General features: G+C 46.2%; 2 protein-coding genes across 2 annotated transcripts in view; one reads left to right on the top strand and one right to left on the bottom strand.

Annotated features, from left to right (window-relative positions):
• Nucleotides 1–374: 374 nt before the first annotated feature.
• Nucleotides 375–16,493, bottom strand: SYT11 (synaptotagmin 11). The gene is made up of 4 exons (XM_052637775.1): nucleotides 16,339–16,493; nucleotides 9,389–10,212; nucleotides 1,252–1,372; nucleotides 375–685 (listed from the first exon to the last, which is right to left on the bottom strand). The coding sequence occupies exons 1-4, from the start codon at nucleotides 16,370–16,372 to the stop codon at nucleotides 375–377; spliced, it is 1,290 nt and encodes a 429-aa protein (XP_052493735.1). The 5' UTR covers nucleotides 16,373–16,493.
• A 2,005-nt stretch (nucleotides 16,494–18,498) lies between these two features.
• GON4L (gon-4 like) overlaps nucleotides 18,499–19,809 on the top strand; it is a 140,449-nt gene continuing 139,138 nt past the window's right edge. Inside the window, exon 1 of the mRNA XM_052637631.1 lies at nucleotides 18,499–18,519. The gene's annotated coding sequence lies outside the window, so the exon portion shown is untranslated. The remainder of the gene's footprint in view (nucleotides 18,520–19,809) is intronic.

Raw genomic sequence — 19,809 nt, forward strand, 5'->3', positions numbered from 1 at the left:
ACACAATTTTCATGGATTAAAATCTGTACCTTGATATTGGCAGTTAGGCTAATTTCTTCAGTTTGTATTAGACATGCAAGTATAAGGTTACATTGTTATATATAGACTTGTAGAGGTCTTTCCCTCTCTTTTTTTCCCCATTTGGAAAAAAAAAAAAAAAGGATTTCCTAGTGCCTTGCAAAGGAGAAAAATCATCATTGCTAAGAACTGAACTGCAGCTGTGGTCACGTGGGGTGTTCTCTGTAGTGTTTGTCGTGTAAGAAATTTTCTTCTACAACTAAAATGAGGTTTTCAGTCCACTCCTCTCGGTCCTCTCTCTCCCCGCCATGTCCCTGCCCAGCCTGGCCCCAGGGTTAGAGGCAAGGAGAAGAGGATTAGTACTCGCTCAGACTGTGCCACTTGGCCACGGGTTTGCGCGGGCTCTCGCACACCTCTCTCCAGTGCTCGGCGCCGCTGGCTGTGACACTGTGCGCCCCCAGGATCAGCCTCCCCACCACCTCGTTCTTGGTGGTGCGATCGAAGTCGATGACCAGGAACTCGATGCTGATGTCGGGCAGGAGGTCGGTGGGGATGTCGTAGATGAAAGACTCGTTGAAGACTGGGTTCAAAGTGCACTTCTTCACGTGGGTTTTCTTCTTGGCAATGCGCTTTCTGCCGTAGTAGACGTTCACCTTGACATAAGGATCTGGGGCCCCCAAAGAAAAAAGGGAGACGGGCCTATGACACAGTCCTCTCCTATACAATGTCAGGGAGGAGGGGCTTCTGCTGTTCATCTCCTTGATGTCCCCTCTCTCACCCCCTGCGGACTTTGGTGGTTGCACACGAGGTGTACACTGACTGTGTACACATCTGCCTGCCTGGACAAGGGGTCAAGGAAACCAGGCAGACAAGGAACAGAAAAACTGCCTCGAGTCAGGGCTGAAGAAACTCCATGACACCAAGAAGCATTTTCAAGGGGGCACAGGGACTACCAAAGGCTGCAGGCTTTCTGAGAAGTCTCACCTGGAGCAAGGGCACAGAGGCTGGCATGCATACCACTGCAAATCCCTTGCCAAAGGTAGAGACCATTTGCTTACCCAAAATACCTCCCTGGTCACATTCATCAGGAAGAGAATGTGACAGAGAGGAACGGGTGGAGGGTGAGAGGTGCCAGGGGTCCTGCAAGGTGGGAGGGGGAGGCTCTTGGATCACAGGCAAGGGCAGCGGTGCGAGGAGGGCAGGCAGAGATAGGTTGAAGTAAATAGCTGCTACCTGAGAGACCGGTGATGTCCATCTTCGGCAGGTGTCTGGCTTTGAGGACCACCACTGTCATCCTCTGTGCCACAGGCTGGTATGACAGAGACACCTGGAGCTCGCCTCTGCTAATGCACTTCTGTGGAGAAGAAATAGCAGGTGAGAACCCCAGCCGAGGGGGCAGGCCATGGCACAAGAAGTGCAGAGGAAGGGACAAAGGAGATGTTCTCCTCACAGTCCTGAGAGTAAACAAGGGGATTCCTGGTGGCCCGGTGCTTAAGACGCCACACTTCCACTGCAGGGGACGTGGGTTCGATCCCTGATCAGGGAACTAAGATACCACATGCCACATGGTGTGGCCCAAAATAAAATAAAAAATCTTATCGTAAATAAAATCATTTGCATGGAGAGGCAGCACAGCACAGACTCTGCAGCCAGACTGGCCTGGATTCAAATCCTGACTCTACTGCTTATCGGTCTGAGCTGGGACAAGGTCAGCCCTACTTGACCTCTCTGGACTTTTGCTTCCTCTTCTGTAAAATGGATATGAAAACAGTAGCGACTTCCCAGGACTAGTAAGAGGATGCAGTAACTTAGTGTGTACTCTCTCCTGTTCTCTCATTTGGTTCTTGTGATAAAGTTTTGAAGGGAGATTGGAAACTTGCATTTGAGTCTTAACTTTGTCACTTACTCACGAGCTGGCCCTGGGCAAGTCCCTGAACTTTCTGGAGCCTGTGGCTTCATTTCACAAGGTGAATATACACACCTGCTCTGCCTGCCCCAGTGTATGACCTTCAGAGTGTCTTCTCCGGCCAGCCTGGATGCCCATATCTTTGTTTCCCCACCTTGAAATGTTACGCTAGGCTCTATTTTGAGCTTGGAAACAAGACAAAACAAAACAAAACAAAACAAAACAAAAACTCTAGTCCTCCAAGAACATTTTAAATAACATTTGGATAATAATTACATGCCAGGTGCTGGGAATTCAGAGCTAACAGGACTCAGTCATTGTTCCCAAGGATGAGTAGAAGATTCAGAGACGTAAACAAACATATTTACTTGTCAGGAGAGTGAGAAGCCTCGGAATTCCCTGGTGGCCCAGTGGTTAGGTCACTGTTGAGGGCCCAGGTTCAATCCCTGGTCAGGGGACTAAGATCCCGCAAGCTGTGCAGTGAGACCAAAATAAATGCTTCAGTGCTGCTGTGAGATGCAGGGGAGGTGTTGCCAGCTGACATCAGGGCTGAGCTGCTGCGGGGTGAGAAAGAGACACTGAGGCAACGGGCAGAGCGAAGATCCTGCGTGTCAGGGCAGCCGAATGGCTGAAAGGGCTGAAAGGGTAGGCTATGTTCAGAGAATGGGGAGAGGTGAATGTACCTGATGTTGGAGTGCTGGCAGGAGGGATGGGCCAGGAACCTGGAGACGTGGGTTAGGTGGGGGTGAAGGGCATGGGGAGTGGGGGGAGTAAGCTAACCAAACAGCAGAGCCAGCAGCAGCAGCCAGGCGAGAGGAGGTCCGTAAGCATAAGAGCGATTTCTGTAAGCATGACATTACTGCTGTTGTTCATATATTAATAATCAGATTATTCTAGTTAAAGCTGGAGAAGGAACTAAAGATGAAAGTCAGAGAACTTGGTGAAGAGGCTGCTCCCACAGGCTGGGGAAGGGAGGGTGAGGGCTGGAACCAGGGCTGTGGCAGAGGAGATGGACCTGGGATAGGTCTCAGAAAGAACTGTCCAGATTTTCTGGGTGGGGGCGGCTAACTGGATGTAAACATAGGGGAGAGGGAAGAGAGGAGGGACTGTTTCTGGTGTTTCTTTCTTAGGAAGTGGGGATGAGGCTGGGATAAAGAAAACAAACTGTGGCGGCACAGGAGGAGTTTAGGACATAATAAGTTAAATTTGGGACAAAAAAATTTGAGACCAAATCATTCCTCCACTATCAAATTTTATTCCTTATACTCTTCATAGCCCCAAAGGAAGGTCACCAACTCGACGAATTCTTAGATTGAACAAAAGTCGACCGAATTCACCACCAGCCTTACATATGCCACATACCCACCAAAATGACTTGCTGTGCATTAAGTGCCAGGCAATCTGAAAGCAGCTAGGGCTGAAGAGATGCACCCCTACCCTCAGGAAGCTCACAGGCTAGTGCCTGCTCAAGGGTGTCTGGTGCAGGAAAGAACAACAGCAGTAAATAATTTAATTAGCTCATCGGTGAACAACAAAGGAAAAACCCTAATAGCTTATGCTTTGATTGATTATAAGTCGTCACCTCAAGGAATGAACTGTGATAATATTTCCATTTGGTTTAAAACATTTCTTGAGGCTATGTTTCATACCAGGAGCATATGGAAATGTCTTTCATAGGGTATTGAACGTGACTAAACTTTAAGTGTAGCCGTTAGCTTTCGAAATTGAAGTATAAGAGAAAATAGGCTTTAGAAATGATTTTCATGGTTTTCTCTGCTAGATGAAGCCCTACTCTTTTCCTTACCCATAACATACAGTCGGCTCTTGACTGTATCCACAGGACGCACCCAGAGCCAGTTTAAAATCACAGGCTGGTTGCTCCTGCCAGCCGGTATACTTCTGGGTCGCTTCCTTTGACATAAGTCAGAACGCAGTCAGAGAATGTGTGCTCACTTTTCCTATCAGTCACAGCCCAAAGGCATCAGGAGAGTAATCCCTCAGGAAAAAGAAAATGCCTTCCAAAATGTTCAGAACTGAACTGCTCAGTACCGTAGCTGGTAGCTACATGTATCTATTTAAATTTTAATTCATTAAAATGAAGTAAAATTAAAACGTTAATTCCTCAGTCACACTGGCCATATTTCAAGTGCTCAGTGTCCACACGTGGCCAGTGGCTACCATGTTGGATACATGCAGATATAGAACATTTCCATCATCATAGAGAGTTCCAGTGAACAGTGCTGCTCTATCTAGAAAGAACTTTTGGATGATTTGGGCCACTGCTCCCCTCCATTTCCATGAATAATGAAATGTTAACTAGTTTTGATATCTATATCTGGGACCATGAATATTGGTATCGAAATATTAAAAATACCATCTTTAAATATAATCTAACTTTATATACAGAAGAAGGCTAGGGAGGGTAAAAAGGAAATTTTGATTTAAAAAAATAAAGTTTTATTTGTAAAAATAACATCAATTACAAGATGATACTTAGGTCTTCTGATTATTTAAAACTGTTTAAAAAAATTTCAAACAGTTTCCTAAATCATCAATTACAGCATAATCACCCTAATCAAAGTCCCGTGCGCCTTCCCTAGTTCTTTGGGAAAGTGGACAACTTCTGGTCACAATCCTTTCCTCCCCTGAAATCACTCCTCTGGCAACTGTTCTCCATCTGACCCACCCTCCCCCCTCACCTTTGGCCATTTTACATAGGCAGAATGCCCATCCTCATTCAGCTGCCCCTTTGTGATGCCCAAGTCTGCCGCAACACCACCTGAATGCCCTGCCTTTCTGCATTGAAGGCCAGAGTTTCAAGTCCCCCCTCCCGCCCCCCCTCTCTTTCCACCCAGTTCCCATTCCAAGCGGCATTGTCAATGGCTAGTTCTCAAGGGCTCTTTGTCAAGCAAGGGCTGGGAGCGAACTCTGTTTCCCAGCCCCTTCGCCTAGTGAGGTAAAGACCCTGTTGGGGGGTGGGCGAGCAGAAGGACAAGGGGGAAAAAGGGTTTTATCCATGCCTGACAGAGCCGAGAGGCTTTGCTCTCAGAGCGCAGGATCCTTTCTCAGTCCGTGGAAAAGAGGAACAAGGGCAGTGGTCCGAAAGAAGTTAGGCTGAAGGAAATACTTAGGCGAAGGATAAGTCTATTTCTTATAATTAGCAGAGCCCCTACGGAATGACTTTTTCTAGCCAGAGCATCTTTGCCAAGAGGAGGACTCATGCATCCTCAATAAACCTTTATAGGGACTGGAAGTTCCCAGTGCTACCTCCACATAAATCAGAGTCATGAGAAAACAAAAGAAACAAAACCCTCAACATTCAACCACATCCCTCCTTGTCTTTGCCCCAGTACACATACACAGTGACTTCCTTTTTTGGTGTGTATGATTTTATTTTTCTATAGCAAATTTCATTATTGTTTATGGAAAATTGACATTCCTTGTTCTTTCTTTCTTTTCATTCCCTTTTGACTAGCCTGGATGACCTCCAAGGTCTCTTGTAAATCTGAGACTTTAAGAATCCTCTCATTCCCATGACCACTGTCCCAGGTCATGAACACCAATCTGGCAGTAGAAAGACAGGAAATGGTTTGGGAAACAATGACATGAAGAAATTAGGAGGAGTCTAACAACTCTCTATTATCCACCTTGTAAATCACTTCTTTCCCACTGTCTCTTCTTTAACCCCAGCCCTCTCTCAATCACTTTCCTTCTCCTTGTGGGGGGTGTATTATGGAAATGTAAATTCACTTTTATTTCTTTCTGAATAAAATACTAGGGGGGAAAGCTGCCACTAAAGGAAAAAAAAAAACAACTCCAGTTCCAAAGTCCAGCTCAGAGAGTTTGGGTGTTTGGAGTTTATGCTGTAAACTTCTTTCACTAATAGTCAAGTGTTAATTTTTAATGCTTCTTATACCTTTCCGAATATTCATAAGAGCTGAGAGTGACCTCTCACAAAGTGACTCCATTAGCCTTCGTGATCCAGCCAAGAGGGAGACTGAGACCCAGAGAAAGTAACTGCACACCCAGAATTAGACAGTGAAATGGACAGAATCAGAAATCGTGACCAGTCCTGGCTTCTTTCAACTGGATTGCACTGCAATAGCAGAAAGGACAAGAGCTTAATTTTCTGCTACAGGTCAGGAAATGCAGTTAGGGCTTGGGGATTGTCTAGAGAAATGCAGTTCTCACCAGTCTCCACCCAGGAAACTTTGATCCCATTACTATAGAGGGATACCCTACCCAGATCAGGAAAGACTCTTTACAGTGCGGACTCTTCCAGAGCAGCTCTAGCTGATGAGCAGACTATTGGCTACAGTAAGGAGGATTTAAGGTGGACATTTGGAGGCTGCACTGCTAGGGAATCAGGGGCACAAATGACTAAGGAGAGGACAGCCATGACCCAGGATGAAACGTAGCCCTGCCCACTGGCACTGGTTGGGGAAAACAGGCTTAGGAAGCCTGGGAGGCTGCAGGGCTCCGGGTGTCCTGTCTGGGGCCTCATCCAGGGAATGTGTTGCTCAGGATCCCACCCTGGCTTATCCCTTCTGAAGGGAGTTAATAAAGTGGAAAGAAGCTTGGCGCTTGCCAAGAGCCCCTGGCAGTTTAGCAAATGCCATTGTCTATGCTCCCTGCCCAGTGTCCTGGATTTGAGGCTTGTTTTGTTTCCAGCCCAAATCAGTCCCTTTCCTTGCCAGTGTCTTCCCAGCTGCAGCCTGGCACAGAGCCCTCCTCCACACTCAGCCATGGGCTGAGAGTGCATGAGCCGTCTGGGGGAGTCCAGCTAGTTGGTGGCTTTACCAAGGCTAGTACTCCAGAGAAGGCTGTGCTGAAAACAACCGCCCAGTGAGGAGAGCTGAATGAAGGCAGGGGGTTGGGTACTAGAGCTGCTGTAATGGGGAGTCAGGAGTCAGGGGAACGGGCTGGCAGAATCTAGAGGAAAAGAAATGGAGGGTGAAGGGAGAGGATGCAGGGAGATGAAACCGGTCGCTGCTGCAGCTTCTGTGCAGGCCTGCCTCCGACCTCAGAGGATGCGAGAATTCCTGCTGTGTTGGACTCAGGGGTGTCTCACTGTATCCTGGCAATGGACTAGTGTTCATGCCCTGACCAAACACCTCTGATATTCTCTAAAGTGTTCAGACTTCCTCTGGCCCTTGTGAGCTGAGCGTGCCATGTGGCAACAGTGGTTCTCTGGGCAGTGGTGTGACTAAGCTGGCTGCAGTGAGGCAGGCAGAGAGATGGTGCAGGCAGCAGAGATGGTGAGAGCACACCTTTGGGGGAAGGGCTCCCCTCCCCAGCCTGGCGCGGCACAGTGCCCTTCAGCAATGCCCAAACCTGCTTCCCAGGAGCTCACTGCCCACTCAGTCCTGCTGGCCTGGAAGCCTCTTGTACGTTCCCGAACCTCCTGCCTCCCCACTGAGTCCAGCATGGGTGTGCAGCTGGAGAAGGCAGTAACAGAGAAGTAAGGTATCTGCAGGCAGGGCTCTTTCTGGAAAACGTGCAGGTGTTTTTAGTGACCCTGATATCCTTTCCAAACCTTCTACCATCTTCTCCACTGATCTAGCCTTCCTTGTCTTCCTTTATCAAAACAAAATGTAAATATGTACAAATCACATATCTCTCCCAGGGATCAAACTTTAATAATGATAATCCTGGTTAGCATTCATGAGAGTTTACTATGGGCTAGGGACTATGCAAATGCATCATTTTAATTCCTTATAAGAAACAGAGACTTAGAGAATTTAAGCAGCTTGCCCCAAGTCACTTAGCTGGTAGAATTTAGATTCAAACTCAGGTCTGACTTCAAAGTCCTTGCTGTGTTGTGCTTAGTCTCTCAGCTGTGTCTGACTCTTTGCGACTCCATGGACTGAGGCCCGCCAGGCTCCTTTGTCCATAGGATTCTCCGGGCAAGAATACTGGAGTGGGTTGCTCTGCCTTCCTCCAGGGGATCTTCCGAACCCAGGGATCGAACACAGGTCACCAGCATTGCAGGTGGATTCTTTACCATCTGAGCCACCAGGGAAGCCCAAGAATACTGGAGTGGGTAGCCTATCCCTTCTCCAGGGGAACTTCTCAACCGCAAAATTGTACCAAGGTCTCCTGCATTGCAGGCAGATTCTTTACCAGCTGAGCTACCAGGGAAGCCCTTAAGTCCTTGCTATCAATTCCTTATGTTAAATCCTGAAAAAGGAATGAAACTCTTAAGTGTAAAATTTCAACAACTTCTTTCACAGCACACTCACTGTACGATACATGCCAAGATTTCTTTTTTGTCTTTCTCCTCCACTAAGTAAAATCTACATGAAGGCAATAAGATGCCAGGTATATTATTCCATTTGATACTCATAACCCATAAGGAAGGCAATATTATCAGTTCCATTTTACAGATGGGGAAATAGAAGTTGAGAAGAGTTAAGTAACTCACTTACATCATACCCCTGGAAAGTGGTGAGCTGGAAGGTGAAGCTAAGCAGTCAGATAAGAGCCCTCCTGCCAAACTGCAGAACTGCACTGCCTCGCCAATTGAGAGTGGAACAGCTGAACTAGTGTGGCTGGGAGCACAATTCTTGCATCCCTGAAAGGATTCAAGAACCAATGCTAGCCCAGTGGAGAGAAGGCAGGATGGAGGGCTCTCATGCCCCTCTTAATGCAAACAGGGCAGAGAGGAGGAACGGCGAGAGAAGTATCCATGGCAAAGGTTTTGGCCTGCGTGAGGGGCCTAAAAGGTTAAGCAATTGTATGCTATGAATGCTAAGTTGTTTCAGTCGTGTCCGACTCTTCGCAACTCCATGGCCTGGGACCCACCAGGCTCCCCTGTCCATGGGATTTTCCAGGCAAGAATACTGGAGTGGGTAGCCATTTCCTCCTCCAGGGGCTCTTCCAGACCCAGGGATCGAACCCCTGTCTCTTACATCTCCTGCACTGGCAGGTGGGTTCTTTACCACTAGCAATACCTGGAAAGCCAAAGCAGTTGATGAAGTTGCATTTATAAAAGTTGTTAAAAGCCACACAGATGCAAGCCTACTTATATCTCTAGGTTTGGGCTGGGAAAGGGAAGCCGAGGGGAAAATTACTGAACTACTTCCATAGTTTCTCAGTTGTAAGGAATAAGTTCATAAGAGGAAGATCACACATTTTGGAGAAGAAATTGGCACCCATATGCCTGAAATGACTAGGTCTAGGACTGGAGGGCCAGCCTGCTCCAAGCAAGCTGGACACAGCATCAGGATGTCAACCACTAAGAGCAATTTCAGAAGGCGTTTGCCCTTTTCTCTTCAGGAAGCTGGTTCTTGGAGGAGGCCTAACCTGCCAGGCTCTCTGTCTTACTTTGACCACTGCTCAGTCTTGACATCCAAGAGCTTCCTCTCTACAGCCCCTCTTTGCCATCCATCCCACTTCTCCCTCCCATTCAGCTCCTTCTCTCCCCCAACCTACCATTCCTCCCCAACAACTCTTCCTCCTCACCTGGATGTTCCTTTTGATGATGTCCCTGGTCAGCTGTACCTTGCCCGTGCTGGGGTCCACCCCAGCCAGCGGCACCATGACCTCCCCAATGACGTCATCCCGGGAGAAGCGATCAAAGCTGAGGACGAGGAAGTGCAGGACCAGGTCTTGCAGCTGGCTGTACGGGATGCCATAGAAGGTGAAGGTTTCATCAAACACAGGGTCCAGGGTCTTCCGCAGCACCCTGGTCTTCACCCGATGCCGTTTGTCGGGAAGGATGGTCATTTTGATGTAAGGGTCAGAGCCCTGGGTCTGGTCATCCATCACAGGCAGCCCATGAGCCTCTTGGATTGTCACCACCAGGGCTTTTTTCGGGAAGTTATAGTCCACTGAGAAGGTGAGGGATCCTAGCATGACATCCTCCTCTGGAGATGATGGAGAGGTGGTTTTGCTCTCCCCGGGGGTCAGGCTTGCAATGGGGCTCCTCAGTTCTTCCCCATAGTCCACTTTGATGGGCAATTGGTCTATACAAGATCCAGAGCTAGGTCCCTTAGGACTCTTGTCTTGTCCCAGCAGGCCAGCCTCTGCATCTACCAATAGGTTCCCGCGTCCGCCTTCCCTCCCGGGGCCATCTTTGTCTCTCCGCACTTTGATGATTTTCTTCTTGTTGCTGAGGGTTTCTGGGTATATGCTGATGCCTTTGAGCATGTGAATGAACTTGTATGGTGGGTTCTTGTGCTTCTTCTCTGCCTGCTGGTGGCAGCACGTCCAGACAAAGACGGTCACTGAGACACACACCACCAGCACAGAGGCCCCGATAAGGCCGGCAACCACTGGTGATACATCTGAAAGCGGAGACCAGAGATGCGTCAAGGCAGCTGGACCTCAGCCTCTGCCGGAGCACCCCTGCTTAGGGCCTCTGGCTGGGGCCGAGCTAATCTGCAACCCAGCCTTCTTCAAAGCGAAACTTGCTCATCTAGTCTTAGGAACATCTCCCCTCTTTTAGAGATGCCCTCACCCATCCCTCCAACCAATCCATAGCTCTTTCTTCCCACCAACCTGGATGAAATGCTTATCTTCTCTTGAAAGCCTTCCCTGCAGTGCCCCACCTGACTGCCTGTTCTTTTCTTGGCCTTGCCTCTGTACTTACGGACTTGATTTGCTCATATTGATTTGTGTTTCACATAAAGTGGCCCTGTAAGTGTTATAGGTCACCCTTCTACATAGGAACCATTCACCTCAACTCTTCTACAAGGGCATGAGCTGTGTCTGGTTTCAGGAGGATATTCCATAGCATCCAGCACAGGGTTTGCCACAGTGGGTTTGTGTGGGCTGACAGGCAGGGTGGAAGGATGTGGAATTGACTTTGGATGGGTTTGGTAGGGTGCTCAAGGGTGATAAAAGTAAGTGAGTGGTAAGAAGTATAACTGTGGGCCTAAGTCCTTTTGAAATATGTTTCAAATTTTAGCTCCCAGGTATTTAAAATACTTGTATTTTAATGTAAAATAGAAATATTTAAAAATAAAACACAAGTATTTTAAATAGGAAGAAATAGGGACCGTGGAACATGTCAGACCTTGTCACCTTCTCAGTAAGGTCGCTCCTGACCAACCTATTTAAAAATGTAACCTTTTCCACTCTTGAGACCTACACTTCTGGCCCTGCTTAATTTTCTCCATATGACATGACATGAGTTCTCTCTTTCACAAACACACACACACTCATGCACACATATACATAAGAACATATACAAACACTCACATATAATTGTATTAGTTATTGTCTATCTTCACTAGAATGTAAGTTTCCTAAGGACAGGGATTTTGTCTGTTTGTGTGCTGTGCTCAGTCACTCAGCCATGTCCAACACTTTGTGACCCCACTGGCTATAACACGCCAGGCTTCTCTGTCCAAGGAATTCTCCAGGCAAGAATACTGGAGTGGGTTCCCCTGCCCTTCTCCAAGGCATCGTCCCAATCTTCTGGGGTTGAACCCAGTCTTCTGAATGCAGGCAGATTCTTTACCTTTGGAGCCACCAGGGGAGCCTTTTGTTTGTTTAGTTCCTTTCCTTATCCCCAGCACTAAAAACACCTAGCAGGTACTTGATATTTGTTAGGTAAACAAATAACTAAAGAGAAAGAGGTTTTTTTTTTCTTTTCTTCCCTTCTCTAGTCTTGTCTTTTCCTGCACAAATTGAGCCCCTGACTTAGATAATTAGGTTTGGGGATTTCTTTTCCCTTAAATGCACTGAAGCTAACTTGGGTTTAGGCCTTAAAGATCTAGATAAGGCCTATAGTTATCCATACTACGCATTAGGGTAAGTCTCAAGTAGGGCAGGGGGAACTAAGGAAATAAATGTGATTCTTGCATATTCTAGATTTTTCCTAGAACATCCTTCTATCAGGCATATGCCTGGCCTGCTGCCTCACTCACTGCAGGCTTTTGTTCAAACCTCATCAGAAAACATTTCCTGTCTGTTGCAAGTAAGATAGTATCCCCACTACTCTGATTTATTTCTCTCTGTAGCACTTATTACCTCTGGTATGTATTTATTTGTCAGTCTTCTCTTACTAGGTAATTTAATAAGGCCAGAGACTGGCTGTTTTGTTCACTGCTACATTCCCAGGTCCTAGAACCACGTGGCACATAGTAAGTGTTCAGTGAACAAATGAGTTAGTGAATTCAAAACAGCTTCCACTTTAGGAGCTTGGGATTAACAGATAAGAAACTACTATTTAAAAAATAGATAAACAGCAAGGTTCTACTGTATAGCACAGGAAACTATATTCAATATCCTATAATAAACCATAATGAAAAAGAATATATAAATATATACACATATATATAATTAAATTATTGCTGTACATAAGAAACTAATACAACATTCAAATCAATGATACCTCAATAAAAAATTTAAAAAATCCAGTTTCCACAGATTGGAGAAAGAGGATGAGGTCAATATGACTACATATAACAGGGATAAATGTAAAATTCTATTTAGCCTTCAAAACCTATTGATAGGAAATAGGAGACCTTACTTGATAAATCTGAGTAACTAACTTAGTAGTCTAAGTGATAACAAGCTTGGAGTATAACTAGGCTGACTTATACTATCAGTGCAATGTCTGGATCATAGAGGGGCAGTATAATTTCATCTGCTCTGGTCATGACACATATGGAGTGCTCTATCTATTTCTGACAAGAATAAAAATTGCTGTTTTTTGTGTGCCAGTATGATACCCCTGCCAGACACTGTGTTAGAGCTTCCTTAATCTGACTCAAATAACTCACTGAATAGGTACCATTAATAGCTAATTTTACAACTGAGGAAGCTGGGGACTCAAATCTGCTCTAGGCCACCTAGAAGCAAATGACAGTGATGAGATTTAAACCCTGGTCTATCTGACACCAGAATGTGTCTATATTATGGATAAGCAGGATAGAAGAGGACCTAGAAACCATATTAAATGAGGAGAAACTGAAGGAGCTGAAGCCGAAGGGTCTGGGAATAACAACTTTCTTTAATTACTTAAGGTACTTTGCTGGAAGAAGGTCTGATCTGATTTTACTTTGGAGGGCAGGTCTAATACCAGTGCATACAGGCTACAAGAAGACAGATAAATTGAAAGAACTGAATTATTGTTAGAACTGCCTCTCGATGGCCCAGATTGCTTCCGGAGGCAGTGAATCTCTGAAGACTTTCAGAGACTGGATCACCTTGGTCAGATATATTCTAAAAGGAATTTTCTTAACAAGGATTGGAATCAACATCTCTGAAATTCTTTCTGCCTCAAACATTCAAAGTTCTATGAATGTTGGGACCAGGTAAGAAAAGAAGTGGTTACATTTTTAAATAATACAGATGAGGAGTAACACCATTTAACAAAAAGTATATCAAGGTGACTGTGTTCATGGCCATGCTGAATAATAATAGCATTTATTTTCAGAATATCAGGTGAAATAAAAACTGTTAGGGAGAGGTTTCACATAATGGGAGCAGCCTTGGCCGTAAGCTCCTTGAGAGCAGGCAGAAATTACAGCCTGTTTACCTTTGAATCCCCGAGTCTCTTGCATCGAACAGGAGCTCAGTAAATATTTGCTTGAACAATTGATTGTGTTCAATTGTAAATCAGAATGAGCACAATCTGAAAAATTGGCTCTCCATTCACCTACGAGAGATTTTCCTGAAAACTGTTTGCTACTGATTTGTAACACTGAATGTTATCTCTCCAAGAAGAGAAAAGCAAGAAATTACTAGGACAAGTATATTTTTGAGAATGATTTGAAAGGGAGTCTAAAGGTCAGGGTTGAGAGACATCTGAGTGATCCTTTTGTCTCTACCATAAAGTTACTCTGTGATCTTGAGAGATCCCACTGCTGTTTACTATGCCTCTACTTTTACTGCTAGAAAGCAGTGGATCAGTAAAAGAGATGAAGGATGCTTATCTTTCAGGAGGGTAGATAAGGAAACAGAGACAAACAGATGAATGGTTAGATAGCATCACTGACTCATGAATCTGAGCCAACTCCAGGAGACAGCAAAGGACAAGGAAGCCTGGCATGCTACAGTCCACGGGGTTGCAAAGAACTGGACATGACTTAGTGACTGAGAACCAACACAACGCTTCTACCTCGTTTCCCACTTTCGCTCTACTTTCTTCTTCATTTTAGTATTTGTTAATCCCTACGTCTCTCCCCCACACCCAAGGCAGTAAACTAGAAAAATCAGAGATGTTGAAACTCAGGACCCTCTGTCTAGTTTTAGTCCCAGGCTTAGTGGGAAAAGTAAGTTAGAACTAAAAGCTGAAGTGAGTGTTTTCAAGTAGCTGTAAGTTGCAGTGACCCATGCTGCTTGCTCCTTTTGTCCTCCGAGGTCAAAGATAATTGAGTGTTGGTTTGGTGTATCTCACAAGGGCTATGGAGTTTGAAATGAAGTACTCTATGAGATGTGAAAAAAGTCAGAAGTTCTACAGGGAGTTCTCGGTGGAGACCTTCCATATGGATTTGAAGATCTGTAAGACACCTTTGGGTTTGTTCAGCTCTCTCAGCCTCTGACCAGACATGCTTATTGACATTTCCTTTGCAAAAATAGCCTTTCCTGGTCAAGTAGGCCAGCGTGACACAGTGAAATAAGAATGAATTTTGCCATCAATGGGAAATTGGTTTAAATACTAACACTAGCCTAACTAGTTTATTTCCCTTAGCCTCAGTTTCCTCATCTAGCAAATATATATATAAAATAATGAATACACTGGAGGGTGTTTATAAATCTTTTAGTGTGTAAAAGACTGATATACTTTCTTTTCTTTTGTCCACTAGTATTTCCTCTAAATGACATCACTATATTATGCTCTACGCCATCTAACTTTCCAAGGAATCTGGAACTGCAATTAGAGAAAAGAATATAATGGAAAGGAGGCAAAAGAAGAAAAAGAAAAAGCAAGAAGAAAATCACGGAGTACTCATGTGATCAGCAAAGGGACATCAATTTTGGAAATTTAGGACTCAAATAATAAAAATGCAGAAGATGAAGTGGAAGAAAAATATAATCAAGATTTATCCTTGGGGAAGCAGTGTGAACCAGTAGTAAATGGGTGTGACCTGTTGTCTGTATACTTTCTCTGATCTGATATTCTTCCTGACATTGAAGGGATAGAGCAGGCTGGGTTTTGTTAATTTCCATAAACCTTCTAGTAGGGAGTGAGAAAAGCCATTTCCTAGTTAGATTGTGACCCCACCCTAAACACTGGAGTCTGGATGCTCAAAGCTTCTAGATTGTCTGAGACACAGAATCTCTTAAGGGAAATCAAGGAACCCTAGGCTGACAGCAACTCTCACCTGCTTCTCCCATCCAAACAGGGATAGGACTGAGGCAGAAGCAGGGCAATTCATTTTTCTTTGTGCCGGGGGGGCAGGAAAACAGCACAGGAAGTTTGCTATCTCAGCACATTTTGCAGGAATCCCCCGGAGGAAAAACTTGCATCTCGAGCTTTTCTTTCCCATCTGCTTCCCTATTTTCCACCTCACTCTCTGCTCCAGGGAGGGTAACTGATCTTGGAGCCTGTAGGGTTGGGTCTGGGACCAGCCGCTCCGAGATGACGTAATGCTTTCTCTGGTACACAAAGCGGCCTCCCCCGGGCTCGGCCTTTTGCGCCCCTCCCCCTCTGGCCCGGATCGGGCCCCCGCCAGCATGAGCGCGGGTGTCTCCCCCTTTTTGAAAAGCCGGCCCAGGGAAACAGGGAACAAAGGCCTGAGAAGAAGAGCCTAGGCGCTGCCAGGAGGCCCAGAAATAGACATCACGTCATCCCCCAGCCCAGCAGCGCCAAGCGCCATTTGGTAGCATCGGACGGACCCCACCATTACGATGCAGAACAGACATGGCAGGGCTCACGTTTCCTCCCGGCCCCAGCATCCAGCTGACCGGCTTCAGGAGTGGCTTCCCTTTTGCTCTCCACCCCCGCACCCCTGTTTCCCCAGAGGCCGCCGCCTCCCCTGGCTGCCTGCCACACAGCCCACGGTCTCCAGGCTGCCATCTTGATGCCCCATCCCCCTTGCCACCTCCCTCCCCCGCAGCCCTGAGGAGTGGGAGGGGGAGGAAGGGGCACCGCCCTGCGTGCCCCAAGGGGGAGGGCTCGGCCTACCTCACCTCTCCTCCCCTCGAAGGAGGGATTCACGTCCTTCGCAGGCTCTCGGTTTCTCACCTCCAGCAGTACTGACAGTGCACCATACAAGGTTTTCGCATCCTGGACGTCCCCACCCTAGGTGTGACTCTGGCCTTCTCAGCCCCTGCAGCCCATAGCTCAGGTTCGGGCGCTGTCCACTGCCCGCGACACCACCACCGCAGGCCCGATTCTACCCACCACCACAGGCCAGGCCTTGATCTGGGCTTCACGCTCTGCCTAGCCGCTGAGCTCCCTTGCCTTGGCAACGGTTTCACCTACCCCAGGCTTAGTTTGCCAGATTTTTACTTACCAAAGCTAGGTCGGATGTTGGTGATCTCAGCCATGTCTTAATCAGAGGCTATTGCTATAAATGCTTTTGCAGTGGTCGGTCAGACAAGTCTGGGACCTCCGGTAAGTACCGGAGGCCGCCGCTGCAGAGCGCTAGGCCAGGGCAGGGAGAAGGTATCTGGCGGATGCCTCCTGCGACGGTCTGGTCCCTGGTTGACAGCTGCGGTCGCCTCTTAAGATGCTCCAGGGATGCTCTGAGCTAAGGATGCAGGTGCAGCCAGACTGGTCCTGATGCGAGGTAGGCCCCGCCTTCCTCCGAACGGCCCTCGGCAGAAGACTCCGCCTCTGTCCGAAAAGTTCCGGAAGGCAAGCCCCGCCCTTTTCCGGAAGATCCCTGGGAGGGGACCCCTCCCGCTGCCAAATTTTCGGGAGAATGAGACCCCGCCCACTGATGGGCTTGTGAGTCTGTAAAGCGAAAACCCCGTGGCCTGACTAAGGAGAAGTTGTATGAGATCCTTTAGATCTTGTGATTCCGATTCCCTAGGCTTAATATAGCAGCAGAATGTTCTGGGCGACAGGGAGGTAGGATTTTGAAAAAATAAAATTATATATTGCCTGCTTTTCAGTATCAATTACCGTTATTGTTATGCGTTTCTGAGACCACTAAAGATTATTATGGAAACTTTCTTAAACTTCAGAAGCTCTGATTGAAGACCTGCACAACTCTGAAAGTTTACTGAAAATAATTGAATTGTATAAGTAAAACTTCTTTGGTGGCTCAGATGGTAAAGAACCTGCCTGCAACGCGGGAGACCCAGGGAAGAGCTGACTCATTGGAAAAGACCCTGATGCTGTTAAAGATTGAAGGCAAGAGGAGAAGGGGGCGACAGAGGATGAGATAGTTGATGGCATCACTGACTCAACGGACATGAGTTTGAGCAAACTCAGGAAGATAGTGAAGGACAGAGAAGCTTGGTACGCTGTAGTTCATGGGGTCTCAAAGAGTCGGACGACTTAGCAACTGAAGAACAAGAATAAGGATGGATTCTGTGATGTGAAAATTGAAGCTTTTTTTCTTTTAAAGACTAATGAAGGTTGCCAATAATTAATCGGTGTTAGCTAATTTCTCTTCTAAAAGTTTCAAATGCTTAGAACAGCTTAGATGAGAGAGAGAGAGAGCAAACCAACAGGTCTGTGCATTGTGTAGTTTCAAAAAGCAGGACACAAATGAAAAGCCAAGCTTCTAGAGACATCTTTGGAATGGAAGAGTTAGTGTGATTCACATTAGAGTCAGACTGCTGGTGGTTATCTCCATGATTACATCAACTTCACCATTTTGAGCTGTGGATCCTTTTATTTTGCAGATTCTGTTTACAGACAGAATCAAGTCAAATAAATTACTTAAATATATAAATGTTGGTGGTTTACCTGTAAAGTGAGAGAGTTGAATGTACTTTTCTAGTTTTGACCTTCTGTCCTTGGAAAGAGAAAAGAACATCGTTCTAGGAGTTATTCATCCATTCAAAATACATGTATTGAATTTATTGGCCTTCGACTATGCTCCAAGCACCTTCCTGGACACCGTATTAATGCATTAGAAGCTAGAGTCAGGATACCTGATTCCATTTGATAGCTGTGTATCTTTGTAAAAATCATCTACCCAGCTGAGCCTAAAATGTGTCCTGTATAAACTGGAAGGTATAATAGCCATTGTCCTATAGAATTTATTGTAAAGATTAAAAAAATCACCTTTGATAACGTAAGTGAAAGCATTTTGTAAGGAGAGTGTTATACAGATATGAATAATTACTATGGATTGAATTCAAGACTACCTTCTCTTTATTCAGGAAACTGCACTATTTGTAACCCAGGATTTCTCTTTCTTAAATTTTATGAATTCTCCATTTCCTTGGTTGCATATTCCAGGTGTCTTGCAGCGAGGACTGTCAACTTAAACCACTGAACCTTAAACTCCCAGTGTTGTTTAAAGGCAAGGTAGTGCCTTTAAATATTTTTGCCAACAACGGAAGTGCTCGCGCTTTGGCTTCATTGTGCCCTAAAATAGAATGGCGCCTGGGCTGGGAGCGTGCTCCTTGACACCCCGGCGCGGCGCGCCGCGACCCGGGGATGCGTTAGTAAGTCGCTGCCGTTGTCTGACTTCCGGTGATAGGAAAGCTGAGTTTCCGCGGGAGCGGGCCGGCTGGTGAGGTTACGGGTTGTGTCCTGTAGGGCGGGAAGAGGCAGTTTGGAGCGGAGGTCCGGGCGAAGGATGTTCAGGCTGAGGCGGTCGGGTCCGAGGGCTGGTGCGGGGTGCGTGACGGAGGTACGGGAGTGAAGACGTCTAGCTGGGAGGGGGGACTGAGTCAGCGCTAGGCGCTGAGGTGAAAAGCGCAGTTTGTACCCCTTTGTGAAATGTTTGCCCAGGAGGAGTTCGCGCTAGGGCCGCCTCCTTATTTGCATTCATTCACCCTGTTGGTTTGACTGCAGTTCCCAAAGAGGGGGCCTCTTTAGAACCTCTTTTGTGTTTGAAGTGCCTGAGAAGATCCCTGCAGGCTACTGAGTGAATAGTAGCTGCCTTTCTTCTTTCCATCCCCCGCCCCCGCAACCCCCGCCTTTTTGGACCTCAATGATTTATCTGAAATATGACTTGCCTAAACTAATGCCACGATCCTTAATTCTCCCTTACCATTCCCTTATCAGAGGAATCTTGTTAATTTAACTGTGATGATCAAGATAGGGACAGAAGTTCATTTGGTCTGGGCTGGGGAATCTCTCCCAGTGTCCTGGAGAAACGGAATTAAAGCAGTTTACAACTAACCTTGTAGTGCAAACTCTTAGAAAGCACTTCTATGTTGCCGTCCTCTAATCCAGGTTTTCATCTAGTGCCTTGGTAGATGGGCATTCAGGCCTTACTTGAACATTGTTAGTGATGAAGAACTCACTGTAACACAAGGCAGCATGTTCTATTCTTGGACCTATCTTATTGAGAGTAAAGTTTTTTGGGGTAGAAAGATGCAGTTAGTTTTCATAAAATGCTCTCGGTCCAACCTGCATAGAGTATGCACAAAAAAGTTCACACACTCATTCATTCATTCATTCAGGGAACACTTAATGATTGTCTCCAGTAGGGCAGATATTTCTGAGTACTGCTGCTAAGTCGTTTCAGTCGTGTCTGACTCTGTGCGACCCCATAGATGGCAGCCCAACAGGCTCCCCTGTCCCTGGAATTCTAGAGGTACTCATTGAAAGAATCTTTTCCTTCAAAAAGCACATAGTTTGTGAGAAAGCACATAGCTGGTGGGAAAGAGCCAAGAAGCAACCATAAAAGTGGTACGTACAAATAAAGAGGTTTGCAAATAGATGCTATAAGAACATAAGAGAAGATAACCTCCACTTTAGGTTGTTGTTGCCATTAAAGTGTGATATTTGGAATTGAAGTCAACTGTTCAGAAATATCATAGTATACACAAAAGTTAGGAATCTCTCTTGTTTT

The sequence above is a fragment of the Budorcas taxicolor genome, chromosome 3, assembly GCF_023091745.1.
Source record: "Budorcas taxicolor isolate Tak-1 chromosome 3, Takin1.1, whole genome shotgun sequence".
Lineage (NCBI taxonomy): Eukaryota > Metazoa > Chordata > Mammalia > Artiodactyla > Bovidae > Budorcas > Budorcas taxicolor.

Bases quoted from the DNA above. Each gene is read 5' to 3' on its own strand.
- SYT11 (XM_052637775.1), bottom strand. From the start codon at position 16,372: ATGGCTGAGATCACCAACATCCGACCTAGCTTTG. The intron at 10,213-16,338 runs GTAAGTAAAAAT...CTCCGCTTTCAG, and splicing joins CAACATCCGACCTAGCTTTG to ATGTATCACCAGTGGTTGCC. The intron at 1,373-9,388 runs GTGAGGAGGAAG...TCTTCTCCACAG, and splicing joins TCATCAAAAGGAACATCCAG to AAGTGCATTAGCAGAGGCGA.